This window comes from Macaca mulatta, chromosome 3 (genome assembly GCF_049350105.2).
Source record: "Macaca mulatta isolate MMU2019108-1 chromosome 3, T2T-MMU8v2.0, whole genome shotgun sequence".
In the NCBI taxonomy this organism is placed as follows: Eukaryota; Metazoa; Chordata; class Mammalia; order Primates; family Cercopithecidae; genus Macaca; species Macaca mulatta.
The window spans coordinates 168,425,938-168,449,221 of record NC_133408.1 but is presented as its reverse complement, the minus strand read 5'-3'; the positions used below and the strand labels follow the sequence as shown (position 1 = coordinate 168,449,221).

The window sequence follows — 23,284 nt, the reverse complement described above, 5'->3', positions numbered from 1 at the left end:
AGCGCACCTGTAGTCCCAGAAACTTGGGAGGCTGAGACAGAAGAATCGCTTGAACCCAGGAGGTGGAGGTTGCAGTGAGCTGAGATCGTGCCACTGAACTCCAGCCTGGCAACAGAGTGAGACTCTGTCTCAAAAAAAAAAAAAAAAAGAAGGTCAAAATGATTTAAATGGTGTTTTCTACTGTGACTGGGGAATAACAACAGGGCTGCTATCAATTCTGAACCTCGGGGATTTATTAGATAGAATTCTTTTTTTTGAGATGGAGTTTTGCTCTTGTTGCCCAGGCTGGAGTGCAATGGTGTGGTCTTGGCTCACTGCAAACTCCGCCTCCTGGGTTCAAGCGGTTCTCCTGCCTCAGCCTCCTGAGTACCTGGCATTACAGGCATGCGCCACCATGTCCAGCTAATTTTGTGTATTTTTAGTAGAGATGGGGTTTCTCCATGTTGGCCAAGCTGGTCTCGAACTCCTGACCTCAGGTGATCCACCCACCTTGGCCTCCCAAAGTGCTGGGTTTACAGGGGCGAGCCACCGCACCTGGCCTAGAATTCTTTTTATGGGAACTCCTACTTCATCCAACCCATCTCTCTAACAGGAACAATTACTTAAAGAACTGTGTTGTACACTCCTGAAGTGTGTACTGGGCTCCTGCACCTCACCCTGGAAACAGAGGCAAGTCACATTCTGCTCCCTGATCTCGGGTTTTGTCTTCCTTGGCTGATGGCAGAACATGACCATCCCCTCAGTAGGTACCAATACTAACCAATCTGGACCCATGTGTTCGCTGCTCTCTGAATCTCTCCCGTGTGTATACAAAGAGACCCCCATTGGACTGTGAACCCCTGGCCAGACACAAGACTTCTGTCCCATTCCTAGGGGGTGCAGAGCACTCTTCTTGGCATTGTGAGAGATCCAAAAGGAGACATGTCCCTGTCCTTGAGCTGCTTACAATCTAGTTGGTGCTCCCAGTTGGTGCACCAGGAGACAAGGCAAATGCACACAAAGTGATGAAAGAAGATTGGCAAATGCAAAAATACAGTTCTACAGAAGTGGTCTAGAACACAAAGCAAAAGAGAGAACAGAAGTGGCAAAGAGAGAAAAAGAAATCATTTGATACGTGGAATCCTGATGACCAGTAAACCCCAGCTCCTCGGGCACTTGGGAATGTCATCAGGGATGCAGCAGACTGCCCAGCCTCTGAGGTGCATGCTGTCCCTGCTTTGTCCCTCTCTCTTTGGCCTCTCTGAAGTGGCCATGACCCCTCTGGCTCCAGGGGCTGCCAGAGGAAACCCTGCCTCCCTGACAGTGGTTACCTCATTCTTGTCGTTCTGGGGGGCCACGGGCTTTTCAAGGCATTCCATGCACTCCTTGAACTCCCTTTCACAGGCATCCAGCTCTTCCTTCAGGTCTTTCTGCTTGGCCAGTAACTTTTCCATCTGCTCTTGCAGCTGGCTGTGTTCCTCCTGGCTTATCTGGTACATGGCCTGCACCGCCTGCAGCTTGATCAGCACCTTCGCAACCATTTCCTCAAAGTGCTGCAGAGGGTGGGGGAGCAACAATAGCACCCTGAGGAGCACCTAAGCTCCGCCCCACTCTGCTAGGCCCTTCCCTGGATACCAAACAATGGCCACCAGGATCCAGAGCTGCCCGCGGGGGAATACTATATTTACCCCCATTAAAGAGCACCATGGCTGTGGTGAGGAAATGGACTGAATCTTATGGGCCTCTGTCCAGACGGGGGCATCTCTCTACAAGAGGGCTGAGTGGGAGACCAGGCTGCCATGGGTAGAAGGCTTCGCTTACTTTCAGTAGTTCCCCAGGTCAGCTCTGACCCCATTCCCACACTTCTTGTCCCTTCCACTGGTGATGCATCTCTTAAAAAGACAAGAGTCCATCGTCCCCTGCCTGACCTGTCACCTGGCAACCGTTACCTCCATGTCTTCAGGCTCAGCAGGTTCCTCGTCAGTGCAGCTGCTGACAAAACTCTTCTGGCAGGTGTCAGAGCTACTGGTGCTGCCGTAACTCTTCTTATAGGTAATGCTGCTGTCGCTAGTAGTGCAGTAACTCTTTCCATAGGCCTCACTGGCACTGGTGCTGCTGTCATAGCTCTTGAGAAAGCTCTCGCTGCTGGTCTGGGTGCTGGCGTAACTCTTGTTATAGCTCTCATTGTCATCCACAGTGGTATCATAAGTCTTACGGCAGTTCTCATTGCTGGGGGCCATGCTACCATAGCTCTTCCCGTAGGACTCAAGGCTCATTTTTATAGAAGGGGACTGGACTTGAAGCAGCTGCATTTCTTCCAGGCAGAGCTGCAAGTCTGCCTGCAGTCTCTTCCGCTCCTCTAGGAGCCTCCCTTGCTCTTGCTGCAAGAGCTCCTGCTCCGCCTGACTGGCCTCATACAGCACCTGCAGGGCCTGCATCTGCTCCATGAGCAGCTTGGATTGCTGGGGGCAGGGGTGGGGAGACATTATCATTATTGTGACACTTCAGTCCTTCCAGCTGCACCTTTCCTGGTACAGATGTCTGAGAGCACACCTTAGAGAATGGCATGCCTACATTTCCACCTCACCCCGGCTTATGTCTCTGACTTAAACTACAGGTAACTGGCATGTATCAGTTTCTTGCTCATTTGGGAAAATATCCCCAGGGCAGATACTCCATAATTTCCCGGCTCCCATTTCAGCTGGTTTCTGCACTTTGGTACATCCCTGTCTCCTTGGAGCAGTCCCGAGTGGGTTTCCAGAACACCTTGGCTCCCCATCACACCCTCTTCTCAGTCAGGTATACCTGTTATCCTGACCTTCAGGCTCAGTCTCCCTGCCCACCCCTAGTTGTAAAATCAGCCTGGCCTTGAACGCGGCAATATGAAGAACTGGAATCAAAGTCTCACTATTAGTTCCTGTATCTCCTGCCCCAATTCTGAATCTGGCCTCTGGGCATGTTTCCCAGGCTCTCTGGGCCTGGCTTCTTGGCGCTGATGTCCAGGATGAGATCTGATCAGTTAAGGAAATATTTTATACCTGGTTCCCAGCTGTGTTACCCAGGCCTGCAGCCTGGACATCTGCTGCCCCTGGAATATGATCCAGCCTCACAGTGTTGACTTCTGCTACTCCCTGGTTCTCCTTGTTCAGAATAAGATCTGAATGAATAGATTCGGCCTAAACCGAAACTGTCTACCTGCCCCTCCTCACCCACGCTGAGACCTCAGAACAACTTTAGCCCCCAACCCTGAATAGAATTGTACGGTGATCTCCACCTGTGTCACCTCATCGGTATGACCCCTTGCTGGTACTTGAAAGGCATCGATTTTCTGGTCTAACCCCTGTGACCTTGCTCTGTTATTGCCACCAAAGTTCCAATGAAGATAGTGTGGTCAGTACTAAGAACCCCATGTGCTAGGAATTCTTCTCTTGGAAATGAAAGGGCCCAAATTTGCCTCACAGATAACACCAAAGGTGAACGATTTTGATAACTGAGAACCGTACTTTTCCACTCAAGAAAAAGATGACATGTTTAGAGTCAGTCCAAAGGAATCCAACTATACATCTTACTAGGAATGAGTCAAATGATCCGATGACAGATTTTGGGTCATCCCAGCTCTGCCCTGAGTGCTCACAGTGCTTCAACTGGGCACTGTGAATATCAATATGATAAAGGATAATGGCATCTAGGTGAGGTCCTCAGGCTGTATCTAAAAGCCACCTCTTAATGGAGCCTGAAAGAGGTCACAGGTGGTGAAGGGCAGGGCTTTAGCCTTATCCTTACCCCTGGCCAAACAGGCCTTCCCAACTCTGACCCTTCAGCAGTGCCCACTCTCCCTGTCATGCTGCTGTGCTCAGGAGAACTGTCTCCCTACCTCTTGCTATGGTTACCTTGTTTCGATTATATTTTGAGGACTTAGCCAATTTGGAATCATCGGGATTCTCCAGCACTTCCTGGAAATGAGACTCTTTGAAACGTCGCAGCTCTTCGTGGATCTCTAATTGTTCTTTTAATACACAGTCCTGGTTCTGTATCAGCTTCTTCTGTTCCTCCTGCATGCCTTGGTAGAGCAGCTGCAGCTCACACAGGTCTTCTAACTTGGTGAGTAGCTCCTGACTCTGAGGCGGAGTAGAAGGAAGGAGGCAAGGGATTGTGGTGGTTACACAGAAAGTCCGATGCCTCCTTGGTGCCTCATCCCTGCTGTGAACAATTCCCTGAAGAATCTCAGGGCTGGCTTCACAGAGCCCATCTGGGGACAGGGGGAGTCTTTCTATGGAGACCAGCTAAAAGTAGCAATGGTTTCTTACGTTGGGATATATTTTGTCATTTACAAAGTGGTTTCAGGTGCATTTTCTCCAGATGGACTAAATAACTAAATATAAACTGCTGCACAGATTCCAGAGTATAAAAGGTATTTTAAGATTTAAAGCCCTTATAAGAAAAACTCTAATTGGCTCTATGGAGCTTTTTGGTTTGGGGAGAGTGGTGAGAAAGTAAGGAGTCGTTGGTAAGAAGAAGAAAAAGTTCAACCTCCACCCTTCTATTTTTCCCTAGTCACACAGGGAAGCTTCTCAGAGCAGCTTCCCCACAGTTAGCAGCTGCCTCTGGCGGAGTTACCTTGAGTAAGAGGCCACTCTTGGGCAGTGGCAGTGTGAGCCTGTGCAGCTCTTCCTGCAGCTGGCCCTGCTCCTCCTGCATCCTCCTCTGGTCCTCCAGGAGCTCACACTGCTCCATCTGCAGCTGCCCCATCTCCTTCTGGCTGGCCTTGTACTTTTCCTGCAATTCTGTCAGTCTGGACAGCAGTGTGTCACACTGTGGGTGGGGGCGGGTGCGGAGGGGGTGGTTACTCTGTAAGGTAAGCTTCCTGGGTGGCTAACAGAGCACTTCTGCGCTCTCCTGCCTCTTGTGATTCTCTCCCTGTGCAGTCACTTTGGACTGGTCACCCCAAGCCACAATGCACCCTGGCTGTTTAGATACCGATTGGGGATCCCCCACAGGCTGCTCTTTCAGAGCAGGTTGCTCTAGACTGGTGGCTGGCCTTGCTCTAAACTTCTACCATTCCTTTCTGGGGGCAGTTTGATGGCGAATGCTATCGATGCCCCTTTCCTCTTCTCTGGCCCTTTCCTTTGGTGTATACACCATATTCCCACCCTGCTGGGAACTCTTAGCTCCTGTTATTCTCATTAACCCCAGTTGTTTTTGAATGCAATTACACTCCTTACCAATAAGGACCTAATTTCACCCTAATTTTTCCCATTTTTGCTTTCCTAATTCTCTCTTTATATCTTTAGAAAGTATGCGCTATTGCTGAATTTGGATTGAGAAGTCTAAATCATCCCATTTCCAAAAACCCAAATCTTCCAGTATCAGACAGATCTCAATGCTGTTTTATGGCTAGAGAAAAAAACAGGTGCTGTCTGCCAGCATGCTTCTCCTTTCCCATCGTTTTTCCCATTAGGGGAAGAGGTGACGAGCAAGTCACGGATCCCCTGGGCTCCTAAATTGAGTAGAAGTGGAAAAAGGAGGAAACGTGAGCCTGGATATAGAAAGGCAAAGAGACTGTTGAGGTAGCCCAAATAACCTTCCCAGTCCTCTGTCTCCTGAAGGCCTTTCCCCAGGGACAGGAACTACTGAGTTTCTGGCAGAATGTGACCAGCTCCACCATCTTTAGAGACTCTTGGGCCTTTTCTCCAACATGCTTCAACACCTTTCCATTTCCCATCAGTAATCAGGAGCTGAAAGTGCTCAACAGGATAAATGATAACGGCTTGCATTTTATACACTATGGAAAAGAAAAAAAATGAATAAGCCCTTATTTATCACTATCAGGATTTACTACTAAAAGGAAGTGAGATAAGAGTAGAATTCTCTTCCATTTAAAGAGGGCACAATTCAACCTTCAACAATTTAATTACTGGCAGGGCATGGCAGCTCATGCCTGTCATCGAAGCTTGGGAGGCCGAGGCAGGTGGATTACCTGAGGTCAGGAGTTCGAGACCAGCCTGACCAACATGGTGAAACCTCGTCTCAACTAAAAATACAAAAATTAGCCAGGCGCGGTGGCATGTGCCTGTAGTCCCAGCTACTCGGGAGGCTGAGACAGGAAAATCGCTTGAAACCAGGAGGCAGAGGCTGCAGTGAGCTGAGATCGTGTCACTGCACGCCAGCCTGGGTGACAGAGTGAGACTCTGTTTCAACAACAACAACAACAACAAAGAATTTAACTACTTCAAAGTCACAGAATAAATCCTGAAAAAGCCTAGGTCCTTCTCTTGCCTAGTCAGCACTCTATATTCCATTGTCTACATACATGGAATCATGTGTAAAACCTTCAGGGGTTCAGACTGGGATCCAAAGGTATTGATCCTACTGAGCTGTGGCTCCGGCTCAAAGTCAAGGTCAGGGCAAACGGTTCTGTAGTTAGCAGCATGTGGCCCTGCCTCTGCTTCCTGCCTAGGAAGCCCATCAAGCCCTTCGATTGGGTGCCTTCATCTTTTGCCTCTGTACCTCCTCTCTCTGGAGCCAGTGCCCAGGAGCTGTCACCTCTCTGAACAACAATTACCTTGTTAGCACACTTTCCTTTGTCCTCCGGACTGGGCTGGGAGGCCTTGAGCTCTTTCAACTCCAGCTGGCAGAGCAGGAGGTCCTGCTCCAGCTGGTCATACATGTGCTTCTGCCGCTCCAGCTCGTCCTTGCTGGCCTGGTACAGCTGCTTCATCTCCTGAAGCTGAGCGTGCGTCTCTGTGTTCTGGGCAGGGGAGGCAGGCCTGGCCATCACCCCAGGCACTCCTGCTGCTGAACTCTCTCCTCCCAGGCAGGGACTAAGGGGACCCATCTTCCTTTGTCCTTCTCAGCCCCAATTTCATCCCAGCCTGGGATATATACCCAAGATGGACCCGTCCCTGACAGGCTTGAAACACAGACCTTCCCAGTGTAGCCTCTCCAGTTAAATAAATAAATAAATATAAAAATAATTTAAAAAGAAACACAGATCTTCTGGGGCTTCCTTTTTTGGGAGGTAGGGAGGGAAAGGGACTTCCTTTTTATATGCTGCTTTTCTGATTTAAAATCAAAGGAAGATGAGAGCCTTGTGACTCCCTGAGGTTACCTTTCTCCTAAGCACCTCTTTGGCCCCCTCACTGCCAGCTCCTCCACACTCCTACCATTCCCTCTCCTCCTCTGCACTCTCACCCCCACACAAGATGAGGCTACATCCTCCCTCACCAGGAGCTTCTTTTACCTTCTCACTGCTCTCTTTGAAGGAGGCCACCGTATCCCTGAGGTGCTGCAGCTCCGCCTCATGGCACTGCAGCTCCTCCTGCAGCTGCTGCTGCCGTTCCAGCAGCTTTTCCTTCTCACATGTGACGTTCTGGTGCTGGAGCTGCAGCTTCTGCAGCCGGCACAGTAACTCCTATGGTAGAGGGGGCTTTGGGCAGTGCCTCTGGGCTCCTTAACCCACTCACTCTTCTGTGTGAGTCACTTGAAGACACCGACAGTCTAAGATTTGCTTCTCCCTGCCCTTCACTTCCTAATGTCCTCATATCTAATGTAGTACTCGAGCAGGGCTGGAGTTCTTTACCTGTGGTGCTGTCTATGTGGTTGCTGGAATTATTTTTAACTCACTACTCTGATCCACCTTTCCCAAAACCTCAGAAGGATGCCCTTAGCACCTAAGTTGTCCCCTCACCTCTGGTTGCTGTTACCTTCTCACTCTGCTTTTCTACAAGTGTGGATTTCATGACTTTGAGCTGCCGGAGCTCAGCCTGAAGTTGCAGCTGCATCTTCAAGAGCTCGTTCTGCTCATCCTGGCTAGTATCATATTTTTTCTGCAGGGTACAGAGTCTGGACTTCAGCTCCTCATTCTGTGGTAGGGAGGATGTGAGTAGAACAGTTACTCTGGAGAAACAGCAGATCTTTTTACGGATCAGTTGGGTTCCTTTTCAGATGCAGACATCTTGAGGAGCTCCCACAGGTCTAGGGTTTGGTTTCTTCTGTGAGACAGACACTCAGTAATGACCACCATTTCTAGAATGCAGTGCTATATGACTTCTACAGTTGGTTTCCAGCAGACTGTGCCCAGTTGCAGGGCAAGAGTCAGCAGAGCACAGCCATACTCACTGTGCCCACCCTGGTTGAAGCAGCCCCTCCATGAGGCCCTTCTGCCCCCACCCCAGATGACTCCCTGGGCAGTCTTTACCTGAGTGACACTGTGGGAGGTCTGAAACCGAAGCACCTCATTCTGAGCACACTTGAGCTCCCTCTGCAGCCGCCTCTGCTCCTCCTCACTGACCTGGCGATGATGCTGTAGCTCTTCCAACTCACAACACAATTCCTGACACTATGCAGGAAATGGAACAGGGAGGCTTGTTTACTACAGATACCACATGTGCTCCAAGAACAAGCTTGGGGAAAGTATGGCATTCTTTGACTGGAAGATTTACATCAGGCAAGCAAGACCCCAGAATACTGTCTCCCGTCACAGTGCATGCCTGTGGAGATGTTTCTACTACAGGCTGGGAGAAGGTGAAAGAAAGACAAGAAACGTGCCTGCCCTCCCCACCCTCTGTGCCCTACCTTGTTCTTCATGCCATGCATCTGCTCTTCAGCATCCCGTAGCTGCTGCCGTAACAGCTGCATTTCAGGATCAGGCTCTAAGAAATCCATTTCCGAAGTCTGAGACTCTGCCGACGTCATACTTAGTGTTTGGGACTCCAGCCATCTCTCTGTTGCTCTCTGTGTCCTGCAATCCAGAACCCCAGAGCTGTGCTTGAAGGGAGTTCTGCCTGGCAACACCAGCCATGCATGCTTGGTCCTGATGCCTTCATTTTAGGCCAAAGATAGTAAGGGGCCTTCTATTGTGACTCACCGCTCAGATAAACATGCTTAGAAGACTATGGAAAGTCTCCAGCACCTCAATCTGCAAAGGTGTGTTTGACTCTGGGAGACCCTTAGAATGCCAGTCCAGTTAGTTTTCAGGCTAGGCCTAGTCAAGCCCACTCCAATCTGGAAGCATTGTGCCTGCCATTAGACTGAAACAAGTCTATGCGGACAATAAACGAATCTCTTCTGATCTACTTCAGGGCAGAGCAAACCAGAACCCAGTGCCTAGAGCAAAAGTAAACTTCAGAACTCACTCCCTCTAGTCTTGAGATAACTGGGTCGGATCCCCATGTCTGCTTGTAGATGGTATCTGTATTCTTTGGAAACCATGGAAAGGACTGGGTCTCCAGGAGCAGAGGAACGCTCACTGCCCTGGCATCTGCCTTCAGGGGAAAGCCCAAGGCAAGACAGAGTCCTGTGGAACCCCATGACCTCTCACTCTCCAGAGACAGCTGTACCTCTCACTCTCCAGATCTGCAAGCTGCCCAGTGAGGCTGCTGTTGCTCTCCTGCAGGGCCCGGTATTCCTCATTCAGGAAATGGTAGCGTTCCCGCAGCTCCTGCAGTTCTTCTGCAGAGGACAAGCAGAGAGAGATGAGACCAGGAGGAAAGGAAAGCACTGATGACCAGCCCCCAGTTTTCCTGTTTTGAAACATGAGAGCAGAAGGCTAAAGAGCTTCTCTTTTTCTAAAGACAGAAAAGAGAGATAGAGGCTTAGAAGACAGGGCCCAGGAAATTCCACAGTGCAGTGAGTCTTGCTCCTCTTCCCGATAGCTGTCCTTCTTCTCATCTGCCCTGAAGATCTGCCCTGTGTGCTCATCTTCAAAGCCTCAACCGAAGCAGACTCTTGAACTTTTAGGAATTTTTGAAGGTTTAATTAAGTTTGGGGTTTACTGTATGTAAAGTTTCCATTCAACTGTTTATGATTACCTTCCAATTATGCTCTTAGTACAAAAAGCTGAGAGATGTGAACTGTCAGATGTGACTGCCAGTACCTGCCTTTCAGGCATTCTGAGTTTCCTTGTATGTCCTTTATTCCCACACCAAATACATCGGTCTGGATGTGGTAAAGAATTCTTGCCAGGCGTAGTGGCTCACGACTGTAATCCCAACACTTTGGGAGGCCGAGGTGGGCAGATCCCTTGAAGTCAGGAGTTCGAGACCAGCCTGGCCAACATGGCAAAACCCTGTGTCTACTAAAAATACAAAAGTTAACCAGGTGTGGTGGTGCACGCCTGTAGCCCCAGCTACTCAGGAGACTGAGGCAGAAGAATTGCTTAAACCTGGGGGGCAGAGGTTGCAGTGCGCCAAGGTTGTGAGACTCTGTCTCAAAAAAAAAAAAAAAAAAAGGAATTATTTCTAATGGCCTTTTATCTGCTGACAGAAAGAGCCATCCTAACCAGACCCACATATCATCCTCAAGCATTAGAAGAGATCCAGCTGAAATACCCCAGTATATGTCTCTAAGCACCAGTCACCTATACCTATACTATTTCCTTTCTGGTTTTGTTTTGTTTTGAGATAGTCTTACTCTGTCATCCAGGCCAGAGTGCAGTGGCACAGTCAAGGCTCACTGCATCCTTGACCTCCCTGGACTCAAGTGATCCTCCCACCTCAGCCTCCCGAGTACCTGTGACTATAGGCACACACCACCAAGCCCGGCTAATTTTTGAATTTTTTTGTAAAGATGGGGTTTCACTATATTGCCCAGGCTGGTTTCAAATTCCTGGGCTCAAGTGATCCACCTGAGTCACCATGCCCGCTTTTAAGGCTGTGATGATACAAACACCTGTATCTGTTCTGTTTCTTCGTGATTAAGAATTATGTTGGCCGGGTGCAGTGGTTTACACCTGTGATCCCAACATTTTGGATGGCCAAGGTAGGAGGATCATTAGAGCTCAGGAGTTCAAGACCAGCCTGGGTCTTGAGCAAGACTCTGTGTCCACTTGCAAAAAATTTAAAAAGAATTATGTCTCTTAGAACACTAATTATACTGATATTTAAAGAACACTAACTTGCTCTAATTAAACCCAAGACCTATCTTACCTGCTGGAAGATTCAACACCCTAAAAGTAACTTCGAATGCTTCCTCTTAATTCCAATCAGAATTCCTTAGAATACTGCAGATTACCATAAAAGGGAGGGCGGAAACTAATCTTTAATGAAAACTAATCATGCACTAAGCATTAGACTTGATAGTTTCAGCCTCAGATTTGGTAAGTGTGCAAGTGATTTTGACATGCTTCACATTTCATTTAATTCCCAAAATAGTTCTGTAAGTTTTTTTTTTTTTTAATAAACTTTGAATTTTAGATTAGTTTTAGATTTACAAAAAAGTTGCAAAGATAGTACGGAGTTTCCTGGGAGGGTTCTCACCCAATTTCCCTAATTGTTAACATCTTACATTACCATGGTATACCTGTCATGACTAAGGAATCGAATATTGATACATTACTATTAACTAAACTCCATAGTTTACTTGGATTTCTCTACATTTTCCCTAACGTCCTTTTCCTGTTTCAGGATCCCATCTAGCTATTAGGTTTTATTAACCAATTTTGATTTAATATCCCAGATATAGAAACAGGCTCAGAGAAAGACCGTAACCAGACCTCCTATGTTCCTCCTGCTAATTAGTGGAGCTGAGATACTGAACTCAGGTCTGTTTGACTCCAGCCCAAGCCTTCCCACTGTGCCAACCTTCCTCTCCCAGCACCATTTAATCTAAAGGCTCTTCTGAGACGCTTGATACAGCTGGAAAAACTTGCAGTTCTTTGATTCCTTGTTGATTGCCTCTGCTTGACCTGGCCAAATATAGGACTTCCATTATACTCAGATCATAAATCTAGCCGCAGAATAAAGGCAAACTCTCTGATGTCATGAATCCTAGCAACTAGCTGGGAGACTCACTGTCTGAAAGCAGGGCTCTAGGCTTTTGGGTAACTCATGTATTACTTGGAATAACTTTTCTTCTCTAGCTGTCTTGTGCTCTCATTTGTTGCCCCCTAAAGCTTCTATTTTGGGGAGAGCTAATGGAACCTAAGAATTAGCATCCCTGTACCTGGAAGCAGGGCCAGAGGTCCTCCATAAAGCAGTTTAGGCAAAGCACCATGATGCCTGGGCAGCAGGAAGAGTTTCCCAAGGTGACAGGTCCCTCTTTGCCCATCTTAGAGCTGGGAATTTTCCCAGAAAGGGTTTTCCCATAGTGAAATCAACAAAGACCCAATGACTCTCTGAAGAAGAATTTCCAGGGTACCTCTCCATGGTGCTATTTCTTACACCACCATGGACTGGTTATGTAATATCTGGGTAGGTTTTTCCCCCTTACTGTCTTTTTAAAAATTTTTATTTAAAATTTTCTTTTAGAAAGAGATAGGGTCTCACTTGGTTGCCCAGGCTGGTCATGAACGCCTGGGCTCAAATGATCCTCCCATCTTGGCCTCCCAAAGTTCTGGGATTACAGGCATCAGCCATCATGCCTGGCCCCCTACAGTCTTGAATTCGACCTGGAGGTTTTTTCTAGAGATTCCTAATTCATGATCTAACACCACCTTCTACCATTTTCCTATGTATTATCTCCTTTCCTCTGCTTGACTTTACTGACCCACTTGACGGCTCTCATACCTTGCAACCCAGAGTAATCTGAGAGACCTAAACTACTGGATGGTTCAGAGCTCTTCATTTCCATTTCTGCACGGAGGGAGGCAATCTCCATCTCGTAATCTCCCCGAATGCGTTCCATGTCTTCAAGTTCATTCTGCATCCTGCAGAGATCCTCCTGCAGGGACGCTATGTCACTCTCATGTTCAGTTGCAGAATCCTCTGCTGCTTGCCGCAGACTCTGGATCTCAGCCTGGGCCAAATGCAATTCCCGTTCTATTTCCTTAAGTTCGCTTTCTTTCTCATGCTCTAACAGGGAAATCTCCTCACGCAGAGAACGCAGCTCACCTGCAAAGTCCAAAGGTTGAGATGATCAAGAGGGCGGGTGAACTAATCTACCATGTTCTAGAGGCACAAAATTAAAGGGAGACTTATTTCTTGTCTGCAAAGTCCTGAAAACCTCGTCGCTACCCCATCAGAGAAGTATAGCATCATGCTGGATGGACGAAAAGGAGTACCTAAGAAGGGAAAAGAGAGTGACTCTATGTAGTAAGGTCCAATAGAAAAGTAGATTTTGGGCCGGGCGCGGTGGCTCACGCCTGTAATCCCAGCACTTTGGGAGGCCGAGGTGGGCGGATCACAAGGTCAGGAGATCGAGACCATGGTGAAACCCCGTCTCTACTAAAAATAGAAAAAATTAGCCGGGCGCAGGGGCGGGCGCCTGTAGTCCCAGCTACTCGGGAGGCTGAGGCAGGAGAATGGCGTGAACCCGGGAGGCGGAGCTTGCAGTGAGCCGAGATTGCGCCACTGCACTCCAGCCTGGGCGACAGAGCGAGACTCCGTCTCAAAAAAAAAAAAAAAAAAAAAAAAAAGAAAAGTAGATTTTGAGGCCTGGCACCGAAAGCAATCACTTAGTCTACTGTAAACAAGAAGTATTACATGCTTCTAAGGAATCACCTGATTGTTAAAGACCTAACTTCATTTATAGTATTTTCTTGATGCCCTGAATCTTTCTAGAAATTCCCTGACTCAAAAAATGTATACAGACTATTTTCACCTATTCATCCTGAGAGCTCAGAAATTACACAGCCTCAAAGTTCCCATGACCTACCTGTGGTAAGTACTGGACCTAAAACAATGTGCACAACTCAAATTCACATATAAGTTCACTGCATAATAACCAAACACGGGATAATAATCTAAGTGTCAGTCGATAAGGGATTGTTTAAACTGATGATAGTTAGGCTGGGCGCAGTAGCTTATGCCTATAATCCCAGCACTTTGGGAGGCCAAGGCAGGTGGATCACTTGAGGTCAGGAGTTCAAGACCAGCCTGGCCAACATGGTGAAACCCAATCTTTACTAAAAATAAAAATTAAATTAAATTAAATTAAATTAAATTAAAAAGTCAGGCATGGTGCCATGCCCCTGTAATCCTAGCCACTTGGGAGGCTGAGACAGGAGAATTATTTGAGCCCGGGAGATAGAGGTTGCTGTGAGCCGAGATCGCACCACTGCACTCCAGCCTGGGCAACAGAGTGAGACTCGGTCTCAAAAAATAATAATAATAATAATAAAATAAACTGATGATAGTTAAATAGAATATCATGCAGTCATTTAAAAGAAAGTATCAGATCTATGGTGAAAACAAAGAAGTTTCCATATTAACTGAAGAAAAGAGCTGTAAAATATATGCTATGATCTAATTTTTGTAAAAAATATTTTATGTATAGTATATAACACACAAATGGACAAACATATAGAAAAAGGCCTGGAAAGATCTATGCCCAAACCATAATGAGCAGTTGTTTCTGAGGTATGGGGTAACATGTGATGAGGTTTTTACTTTACATATCATATACATCTGTGCTGTTTGGATTTTCAGAACAAGCCTATATTTTCTATTTTTTAATTTACAAAATAATGGGTCAAGAGTTCTCTGTATCTATGGAGCATCTCAGAGTTTCTAGACACATGCACCCATCTGGGATCAGAACCAAAAAGTGGAGAGAGTAAAAGCCACTGATAACAACAGTGAATTTAGGATTTGAGGGCCAGGATGAGAGAATTAATGAGGATTGGGTTGGAAAGGTCAGGATTTTCCCATAAATCCTTTGCAAGGCACATTCTCTCACCCCCTTCCCCCAACTTCTGCTCATTCTACTCACCATTCAGATGTCAACTTTTCTAGTTTGTACCTCCAAAAAAACTAAGAGAAGTCCTCTATTAAATGGTCTCATAAAACCTTGTACTTTGCTCTGTGTGTGTGTGTGTGTGTGTGTGTGTGTGTGTACTTAGTCTCCCCTTCATCTGGTTATAAGCTTTATCAAGGCAGAGAGCATATCGGGTTTGCTCACCATTACAGCTCTAGGATCTAGTATTGTGCCTGAAAACGAAGCTCAATAGATATTTGATGTATTCATGCATAAATAAGGCAACAGTTCATCTATTCAACAAACTTTTACTAAGTATCTCCTATGCGTACAGAACTAAATATTTGGGGGGTTTTCCTTTTTGTTTTTGAGACACAATCTTGTTCTGTTGCCCAGGCTGGAGTGGAGTGGCATGATCATGGCTCACTACAGCCTTGATCTCCTGGGCTTAAGCAACCCTCCCTCCTCAGCACCTCTAATATCTGAGACTACAGGCATGGGCTACCCTGCCCTGGTAATTTTTTTTTTTTTTTTTTAATGTAGAGATGGGGGTCTCTTTCTGCTGCCCAGGCTGGTCTCAAACTCTTGGGCTCAGGTGATCCTCCCATCCTGGCTTCCCAAAGTGCTGAGATTACAGGCATGAGCCACCACACCTGACCCTGTTTGGGTATTTTTTAAAAATTAGAATAGAGTCTAGACTTTCAAAGAAGACAAATTTGGACATGCTTCATAGATAGATGCTGAGTGGTGAGGGCTTCTCAGGGGAAGATCTACCCTGCTCCCCTGAGCTCACATGTGGAACTATGCGCATGTCTTTTGCCAATCTTTCCAGTTCTAGAATGATCCTAGCTGTTACATCTCCTTGATCTATTCAACAACTATTAACTGATCCTTAACTGCGTGCCAACGCCAAGAATCTCCTGTTAGATTCTCTGACTTCCTATTGGAAGAACAGTCAGCTCTACCCCCACTACTGAACAGCACAGTGAAGTCGATCTAGCTAGGGAGACACACAAGGAAACTGGCCATTAGGATAAAGGCCCTAGAATCTGGGGTGGGCCTTCTGGAGAAACAGACCAACCTCCACTTCCCTAATATGCTTTCGATGTTAGGGTTCAACTCTCCCTTAGGTGCTTCTGGCCCTAAAAAAAAATGGCATTCTCGGTCAAACACGGTGGCTCACACCTTTAATCCCAGCACTTTGGGAGGCTGAGGTGGGTGGATCACTTGAGGTCAGGAGGTCGAGACCAGCCTGGCCAAAATGGCGGCACCCTGTCTCTACTAAATATACAAAAATTAGCCGGGTGTGGTGGTGGGCATCTGTAGTCCCAGCTGCTGGCGAGGCTTAGGCAGCAGAATCACTTCATCTCAGGAGGCGGAGGTTGCAGTGCGCCGAGATCACACCATTGCAGTGCAGCCTGGGCCACAGAGCGGAACTCAGTCTCAAAATAAAAATAAAAATAAAAATAAAAATTCTCAGATCCACTGGGAACAGAAGGTGCAGAGTCACCTAGAGTCGCCCGGGGCAGGACTCAAGGCCTGGGGGCAGAGCTACTCCGGGAGCGCCCGGGAGTTGAAGAGGCCAGCCAGGGTTCCCCGGGTTCCGAGGCGCTGGCGCCCGTTGAGTATGGGGCTGGGACCGTCGGGGAGAGGTCAAGGGCCGAGGACTCGGGCTGCGGGCAGAAAAGTGGATTCTCACTCACTGGTTATAGCCTCCATCTCGCCGCCCCCCCAGAGCAGTGTCCCTGGGGGGCCACCCAGCCGCTGGCCGGTCCCGGCCCCGGAGGGGCTGTGGCGGCCGGAACGGCCTCCGAACAGCAGCTGCCTCTAAGGCCGCGCGCGCCCCGTCCAGGCGGAAACGGGTGACGCGCGTGCGCGAGGGCAGCCTCGGTCTCTCCCGCAGGGCCGTGAGGGATCTCACCCTAGAAAGCACTCTACTGAGGACTGGGCGTGGTGGCTCACGCCTGTAATCCCAGTACTTTGGGAAGCCGAGGCGGGGCGGATCACGAGGTCAGAAGTTCAAGACCAGCCTGGCCAAGATGGTGAAACCCCATTTCTACTAAAAATACGAAAAATTAGCCAGGCCTCCTGAACCCAGGAGGCGGAAGTTGCAGTGAGCCAAGATCTCACCACTGCACCCCAGCCTGGGTGACAGAGCAAGACTCCATCTCAAAAGAAACGAAACATCCTACGGAGGAGGGAAGCGCTGTAGAACCCTATTTTCCCAGGTAGTTCCTGCTACATCTGTGCTTCAATCCTGACTTTTCGCCAGTTCGAATGGAGGAATGTCCCTTCTCCAGGCAAAGGCCTTTTTTTGTACTGGATCTTTTCTTTCATTATACATGATCTAGCATTTCCTACCTTTGAAAAAAGAAAAGAAGTAATCTTTCGACCCTATTTCCCTTACTTCTCTGCTTCTCTTCAAAATGACTACTGGAGTTACCGGTACTCACCTTTTCCATTTCATCTCCCATGTCCTCTCTAAACCTAATCCAATCGGTGCCTCCATGCACTGAGATGTCTCTGGGTCCTCCCTCTTGCCAAATCCAAGACCATCTCACTTGACTTAGCAACCTGACACAGTGGATCATTGTCTCCTTGAAGCACTTTCTGCTCTGGCTTCCAGGGCATGACATGCTCCAGGAGTTCCTCTCACTTTACTCTTTTGTTCATTTGTCTTCCTATATTGGACCTCTAAATACTGGAGTGTCTCTGGGACTGGACCCTTTCTCCTCTTCTGGTGTCTCTCCATGTGACTGCACCATTACTTCCCATGGATTCGAATGCCAATTATATGCTAATGACTCCAAATTTACATCTCCGGCCCTGTTTTCTCCCTGGTTCCGCCTTTATATATCCAACTGCCTCAATATATTCACTTGGATGTCCACAGTTACTTCAAACTCAACAGTAGAAAACATGTCTTAAATGGCTCCCCTACCCCCAAAACTTACCCCTTGCCAAGTCTTTCCCAATTCAATAAACATCACCACCTTCCATCAATTTTCTCAAGGCAAAGTCATCTTTGATGTCTCTGTTGTCCCCTGATCCAATTCATTAGCATATCCCGAGGGCTTCACCTTCAAAATATATTCTGAATCATCTCCATTTCTACAGCCCTAACTCAAGCAACCATCATCTCTTGACTGGACTATTGCAGTAACTTGCTGACAGGACTCACTGTTCTGAGTCCCTTCCCTCCATCCTAAGTGTTTCCACTTAGTGGCCAAGTTCTCTTTTAAAAATGTAAAGCAGATCGTATCATCCCAGTCCTGGCTAAGACCCTCTCCTGGCTTTCCACCACACTTACATGAAAGCCAAGCCTCTTGGCTGGCCTATAAGATCCATTGTAATCTGGCCTCTGCCTGCCTCAGAACATTCTCTTACCAGGGTCCTCCACATGCACTTTGCTGCAAACACAGTGGCCTCTATTCTATCGCTCAAACAAATGAAGCTCATTCTCACCTCTGGGCCTCTGCAGTTGCTGTTGCTTCTGCCTGGTACGCTCCTCCCTCAGATCTTGGATGGCTGGATCCTTTTCATTATTCAGGTCTTAGCTCAAATGTCAACTTCTCAAAGATGACTTTCCTAACTGCCATATCTAAAATAAACTCCCTTCAAGACCAGCCTGGCCAACATGGTGAAACTCCATCTCTACTGAAAATACAATAATTAGCCAGGTGTGGTGGCACATGCCTGTAATCTCAGCTACTCGGGAGGCTGAGGCACGAGAATCGCTTGAACCCGGGAGGCGGAGGTTGAAGTGAGCCGAGATTGTGCCATTGTACTCCAGCCTGGGCAACAGAGTGAGACTATGTCTCAAAATAAAATAAAATAAACTCCCATCCCATCTCCTCTCTATATCATATTATTATGTCGTGTTCATAGCATTTATTGCCACCTGAACTTGTGTTGTTTATTTTCTGCCTCTCTCCATTAGAATGTACTCTTCATTAGGGCAGGGATGTGGTCTGTCTCATTTATAGCTGGTCCTCCAAGTATAAAGGCACCTCATAAGTAGGTGATAAATAAATTAGTCCCATTTTACAGATAAGAAATGACATCTCAGAAAGATAAGTGACTTGCCCAAGATCACACAATTTGTAAGTGGTAGAGCTGGGCCCAGGAATCTAGGTCATCCCAGACCAGTGCCCACACTCTTCCCTGTGTGACACGTTTCCTGCCACTTTCCTCCTCTGCAAGCCCCTTCATTGACCACCCTTCCTGTATCTACCTTTGCTTACATTTTCTGTCCCCGTCTCCTTTCCTCCCCCTCTCACACCTCTGCTTGCTACTGTCCAGGCCTGCTTCCCGGCCTTCCTTTTTTTTCTCCATTTATACTTTTCTTTTGGCTTGATCTCAGTTCTCCCCAGAGTCCCTGCCGTTTTCTAGGGCAGCTCCCCTAAACCTTCCGGAAGCCCACAAAAGTAACAAAAGCTGCCTCTTTATTTGGTGGTGCGGTGGAATGTGGGACACCTGCCTTGCTGCTTTCCAGAGACAAAGGGACGTGGGTGTTGGCAAAAAGGGATTTAGGGGCCACAAGCTCAGGTCCCAGGCAGCAAGAGAAGTGCTCTCATCTGCCTCCCTTAACAGGTGCAGAGAGGCCCCGCCAGTCACGTCTCATTGGCTTCATGCTTTCCCATGCTGTCCTTGGAGGAACCAAAAAAGGAATCTGGCTTGGAATTCAACTTGGATCACCCACCCCTGGCACTGACCAGGAGAACAAAGGGACAGGGATGCAGTATGAAGGAGGAGGCTGAAGGGGCAAGAGGAAAGAGCCCACCAGAGACAGGAGGTGACAAGGAGGTCAAGAAATGGAAGGAGAGGACAGAAGAGCCAGGTGGAGGTTTAAAGAAAGAAAACTGGGGACAGAGGAGGATGGAGAGACAAGGAGCGGAAAAGCGTGAGACTAGTAGAGGAAAATGAGGTGAAATTACTGAATTTGGTTATTTTTATCTGCTATGCTTCAGTCAAACCCTCAGGAAAAAAGTACTTAGGTGACCACTTGGATGGCCACCTCCCTCCGGTCCAAGCCCTGGGAACTACCTTGGAGCTGCTGAATTTGCTTGGTGAACACCTCTGCCTGCTGGGCGCTGGCTAGCCGTTCATCCTCCAGGAGCCCTGCAGGGAGAGGGGCACCAGTGTCAAGCTCGGATCCAGGGGAGTGCAGAGCCTCTGGGCCCGGGCACTGGGCCCTGGCCCAGCCACTTACCCTGTAGCTCCAGGGAGTCGTCCTCATGCTGCCCTGCCAGTTCCCGGGTCTCCTCCAGTTCTGCCACCAGCTGCAGCACCTGAGCCCGCAGCTCCTCCAGCTCTGTCTCCGTGAGGCTCAGTCCCCGGTGCTTGTTGACTGACAGAGAGCCAACACTGCCACCTTTCTGCACTTGCTCTTCTTCTTCTTCCACCTCTTCTTCCTCCTCTTCTTCTTCTTCTTCCTCTTCATAGAGAGCTGGGAGTAACACCTCCCCTAGGAGAGACAGCCATCCCACCAGGGAGTCAGCACCAACTTCCTTTCCGCAGTCCTTCCAGGGCCCTCAAACTCACTATCCCAGGGCAGAGATAATATACTAGTGCCACCTGGTATCCCCCAAGGTGCCTCTGGGCAAGACCTATACTCAAGATGAATCCTCAGGTGTGAGGGTCAAGTTGAGAGGCAGCCCCTCCACCTCCCAGGCCCTTCCTGGACCAATGTTGCACATGGTAGCCTCCCACCATTGCCTGTGGGCAGGCTGGTGCCCGCTCAGCATGAGACACTTGCACAGGATTACCTGCTTCTTCTAGGCTGGCCTCTGAGTAGCAGGACAAGTAGTCAAGAAAGGAGACAGTGAGTGGATCTTTCGGTCAAATGGGGTAACAGTTACAGTTTGGAGATTTCTCAAAAGTTAAAAACAAAAACAAAACAAAACAAAACAAAACTGGCCGGGAATGCTGGCTCATGCCTGTAATCCTAGCACTTTGGGAGGCTGAGGTGGGTGGATCACTTGAGGCCAGGACTTCCAAACCAGCCTGGTCAACATGGTGAAACCCCATCTCTACTAAAAATACAAAAAAATTACCTGGGCGTGGTAGTACATGCCTATAATCCCAGCTACTTGGGAGGCTGAGGCAGGAGAATCATTTGAAAATGGGAAGTGGAGGTTGCAGGGAGGCGAGTTCGAGCCACTGCACTCCAGCCTGGGCGACAAAGTGAGACTCCATCTCAAACAAACAAACAAACAAAAACAACCAAACAAAACACTATCCAGGTGGCTTGTGAAAAATCAGCCTTTCCGTAATAAGAAAGCATTGCCTGTCAGCAGGTAGAGAAAGAAAATATCTGATTGTAGAGGTTTCATTGGATAAACGCTGGTGCCCTTTCAAATGTATATTATTAAATACCTGTTTGAAATTTTCTACAAGGTCCACCTTGTTTTTCCCTGCTGCATGTCACAAAGTCTCCTCTCCCCTAGCTGAGCCATATGAAGCCCCTCCTACTCTGCTGACCACAAAGCAGCTTTCAGGGGAAGTTTTAGGCTGTACTTGTGTGTAAAAGAAAGCCTGCTATTTTAATGCATTAAAAAAACTGGGGTTTGGTGCTGGCCCCCAGCCTCTGGTTGTGAGCACCCGCTCCTTTACTGCAATGCAGTCCCTATAAATAGCAAAATGTTGTCTGGATGATGATTGTTTGCTTTGTTTTAAAATTCTGAATCTCTGGTCTTACTTTATCTAACATCAGCAGCCCTAGGTTCGTCTGGGACCCCTTGTGCCATCTGTCCCTCTTAGGGGGAGCAGGTTTGCCCATACTGAATGTGCAACGTGCAATACTTCACAGAAAGTCCTGGAAAATGGACCAGCGTCCTTCCAGGGGCCTGGTGTTGGCAGCAACTGCCAAGTCACATGGGTGTGGTGGGGATACACGTGTGTTGGGAGGATGGCCTCACACGCCCCCTCCTAGGCAATCTCTTTCAGGCAGTAAGGTATCCTAGAGAACCAAAGCCACAGGCTTCCATTCGAAGTTAATGGTGGTGGCCCCAGAAAGACAATTCACATGCCCAGTTCCTGGCTTTTTATAATAAGAGACAGCTTGGGATCTGGGTCGGCAGGCAGTGAGGACAAACCCCCTGCTGAAAGGCTGCTTCAAAGCTCTGTCCAACCAGGCCTCTTTCTCTGTCTGGCAGCTCCCTAGGGACACACAACCTGGTTAGCTGGGGGTTGACTGGGGTCCCGAAGGGATGCACCCTAAACTTCCGTCAAAGCCTGAGCCCTGGGAAGGGCTGGCGCTCTGAGCTGCAGGAAGAGGGGCTAAGATGAACTGAGGGAAGGGCTGTGTCCCGGCTTAGAGGCCTGGGGGTCAAAGGGAGGAAGAAAGGGAATTAAGGGAGGAGGGGAAGGGAAAGAAAGAAGCCTTTTGGGAAAACTCACCCTCCATAGCTTGCATCCCTCGTCGTTCCAGGGAGCCCCAGCGTTGGCCCTTCTTCCTCTCACAGCCCTCAGAGGCCTCATAGGAGCCTAGAGTGGTCACTGTGGGTCCTGAGAGCACGGAGAAAGGAAGGGCTGGGGGATGGGGGACTGGCTGCGGGCTGGGGTGCAAAGAAGGGGACATGCCTTCCAGCTCCTCGGGGCTCTGGGATCTGTAATCCCAGTGGAGGTGCCTGACTCACTCTCCCGTCTCTGCGACTCCTCTCTCTCTCCACCACCTCTCATGCTCTGCCTGCGGAGACCCCAGTCCTGACGCCCAGCCTCCTCAGAACCCCCTGTTCCAGGCCCCTCTTGCTTGCACAGAAAGAGGGGGTGTGCGTATTTAGTCCAGGGAGACAGGGAGGAGAGGGGCAAGACAGAAAGAGGGCGGGAGCCAGTGAAGAAGAGGCTGAAAGGGTGAGGTGGCCTACGGAGGGAGGGAGGAGTGGGGGGCGTGTGGGAAGGGGTAGGGCAGCGACCGCTCCCCTCCCCTCCCCTCTCATTCTCTCGCTGGACCTTGCCCACCCCACCCTCGCCCCGCGCTCAGGAATCTCCGGGGCTGCAGGAGGTGCGGGGTCTGGAGCCCCGAAGGCTGGAAGCACCGTTGGACTGGAGTGGAGAGACGCGCTGGGGAGGGACCACCAGACAGGATGCGGCCGGTGCGCTGAAGCCCCAGCCCCAGGCCGGAAAGATGGAGACCGGGCCCCGGTGGAGGCCAGGATGGAGGGAGGAAGACTCTGGGCGGAGAAGGGGGAGCCGCGGAGGCCAGGAGCACCTGGGGGTCTGGAGGGAGGAGGGATGGAGGAGAGAAAGGAGGGGCGGTGGAGAGGTGAGGGAGGGGCGGCTCTGACCTGGTCCCGGGCAGCTCCAGCCCGCGGCTCCCGCGCCGGCTCCGGCGCCCGCCTCCATGACCGCTCCCGCCGCCGCCTTACGCCTCCCCGAGCAGAAGCCGCAGCCGCGAGCCCGGGGACCCGAGCCGGGTGCGCAGGAAGGGGGGGGGGGCGGGAGAGGGGGCGGGGCCTGGCCGGGCCTCCTGACACCGCCCCCCGCCGCTCGCCGCCGCCCGGAAGCCCTCCCAGCACTCGGGAGCTCCGAGCCGGTGCAGGGGGCGGCTTGGGAGGGTGAGCGCGACCCCAGATACGCCCCAAGTCTCTCCCCGAGGGAGCGTGGGGAGCTGCGGGGCCCGGACAGTGTCAGGAGCTCCTAGGCTTAAGGCTGTCCCAAGAGGGAGGAGCGA

General features: G+C 49.3%; 1 protein-coding gene across 16 annotated transcripts in view; it reads right to left on the bottom strand.

Annotated features, from left to right (window-relative positions):
- Nucleotides 1-23,031, bottom strand: part of CCDC136 (coiled-coil domain containing 136) — a 30,938-nt gene extending 7,907 nt beyond the window's left edge. For 3 of the 16 annotated variants that reach the window (XM_001090156.5, XM_015134865.3, XM_077997249.1), the window contains exons 1-15: nt 22,899-23,031; nt 22,012-22,119; nt 19,823-20,077; nt 19,657-19,731; nt 12,483-12,806; nt 9,318-9,429; nt 8,554-8,719; nt 8,177-8,317; nt 7,683-7,841; nt 7,220-7,390; nt 6,542-6,727; nt 4,597-4,791; nt 3,870-4,097; nt 1,929-2,441; nt 1,311-1,532 (exon numbers count right to left, since the gene is read on the bottom strand). In XM_001090156.5, coding sequence (XP_001090156.2) covers nt 1,311-1,532; nt 1,929-2,441; nt 3,870-4,097; nt 4,597-4,791; nt 6,542-6,727; nt 7,220-7,390; nt 7,683-7,841; nt 8,177-8,317; nt 8,554-8,719; nt 9,318-9,429; nt 12,483-12,806; nt 19,657-19,731; nt 19,823-20,077; nt 22,012-22,119; nt 22,899-22,956 — 2,913 coding nt within the window. In that variant the 5' untranslated portion in view covers nt 22,957-23,031. Of the gene's footprint in view, nt 1-7; nt 125-1,310; nt 1,533-1,928; nt 2,442-3,869; nt 4,098-4,596; nt 4,792-6,541; nt 6,728-7,219; nt 7,391-7,682; nt 7,842-8,176; nt 8,318-8,553; nt 8,720-9,317; nt 9,430-12,482; nt 12,807-19,656; nt 19,732-19,822; nt 20,078-22,011; nt 22,120-22,250; nt 22,488-22,898 lie in introns of those variants that run through there. The other 13 variants (XM_077997245.1, XM_077997244.1, XM_077997248.1 and 10 more) reach the window with 11 other exon arrangements.
- Between the last annotated feature and the right edge of the window lie 253 nt (nt 23,032-23,284).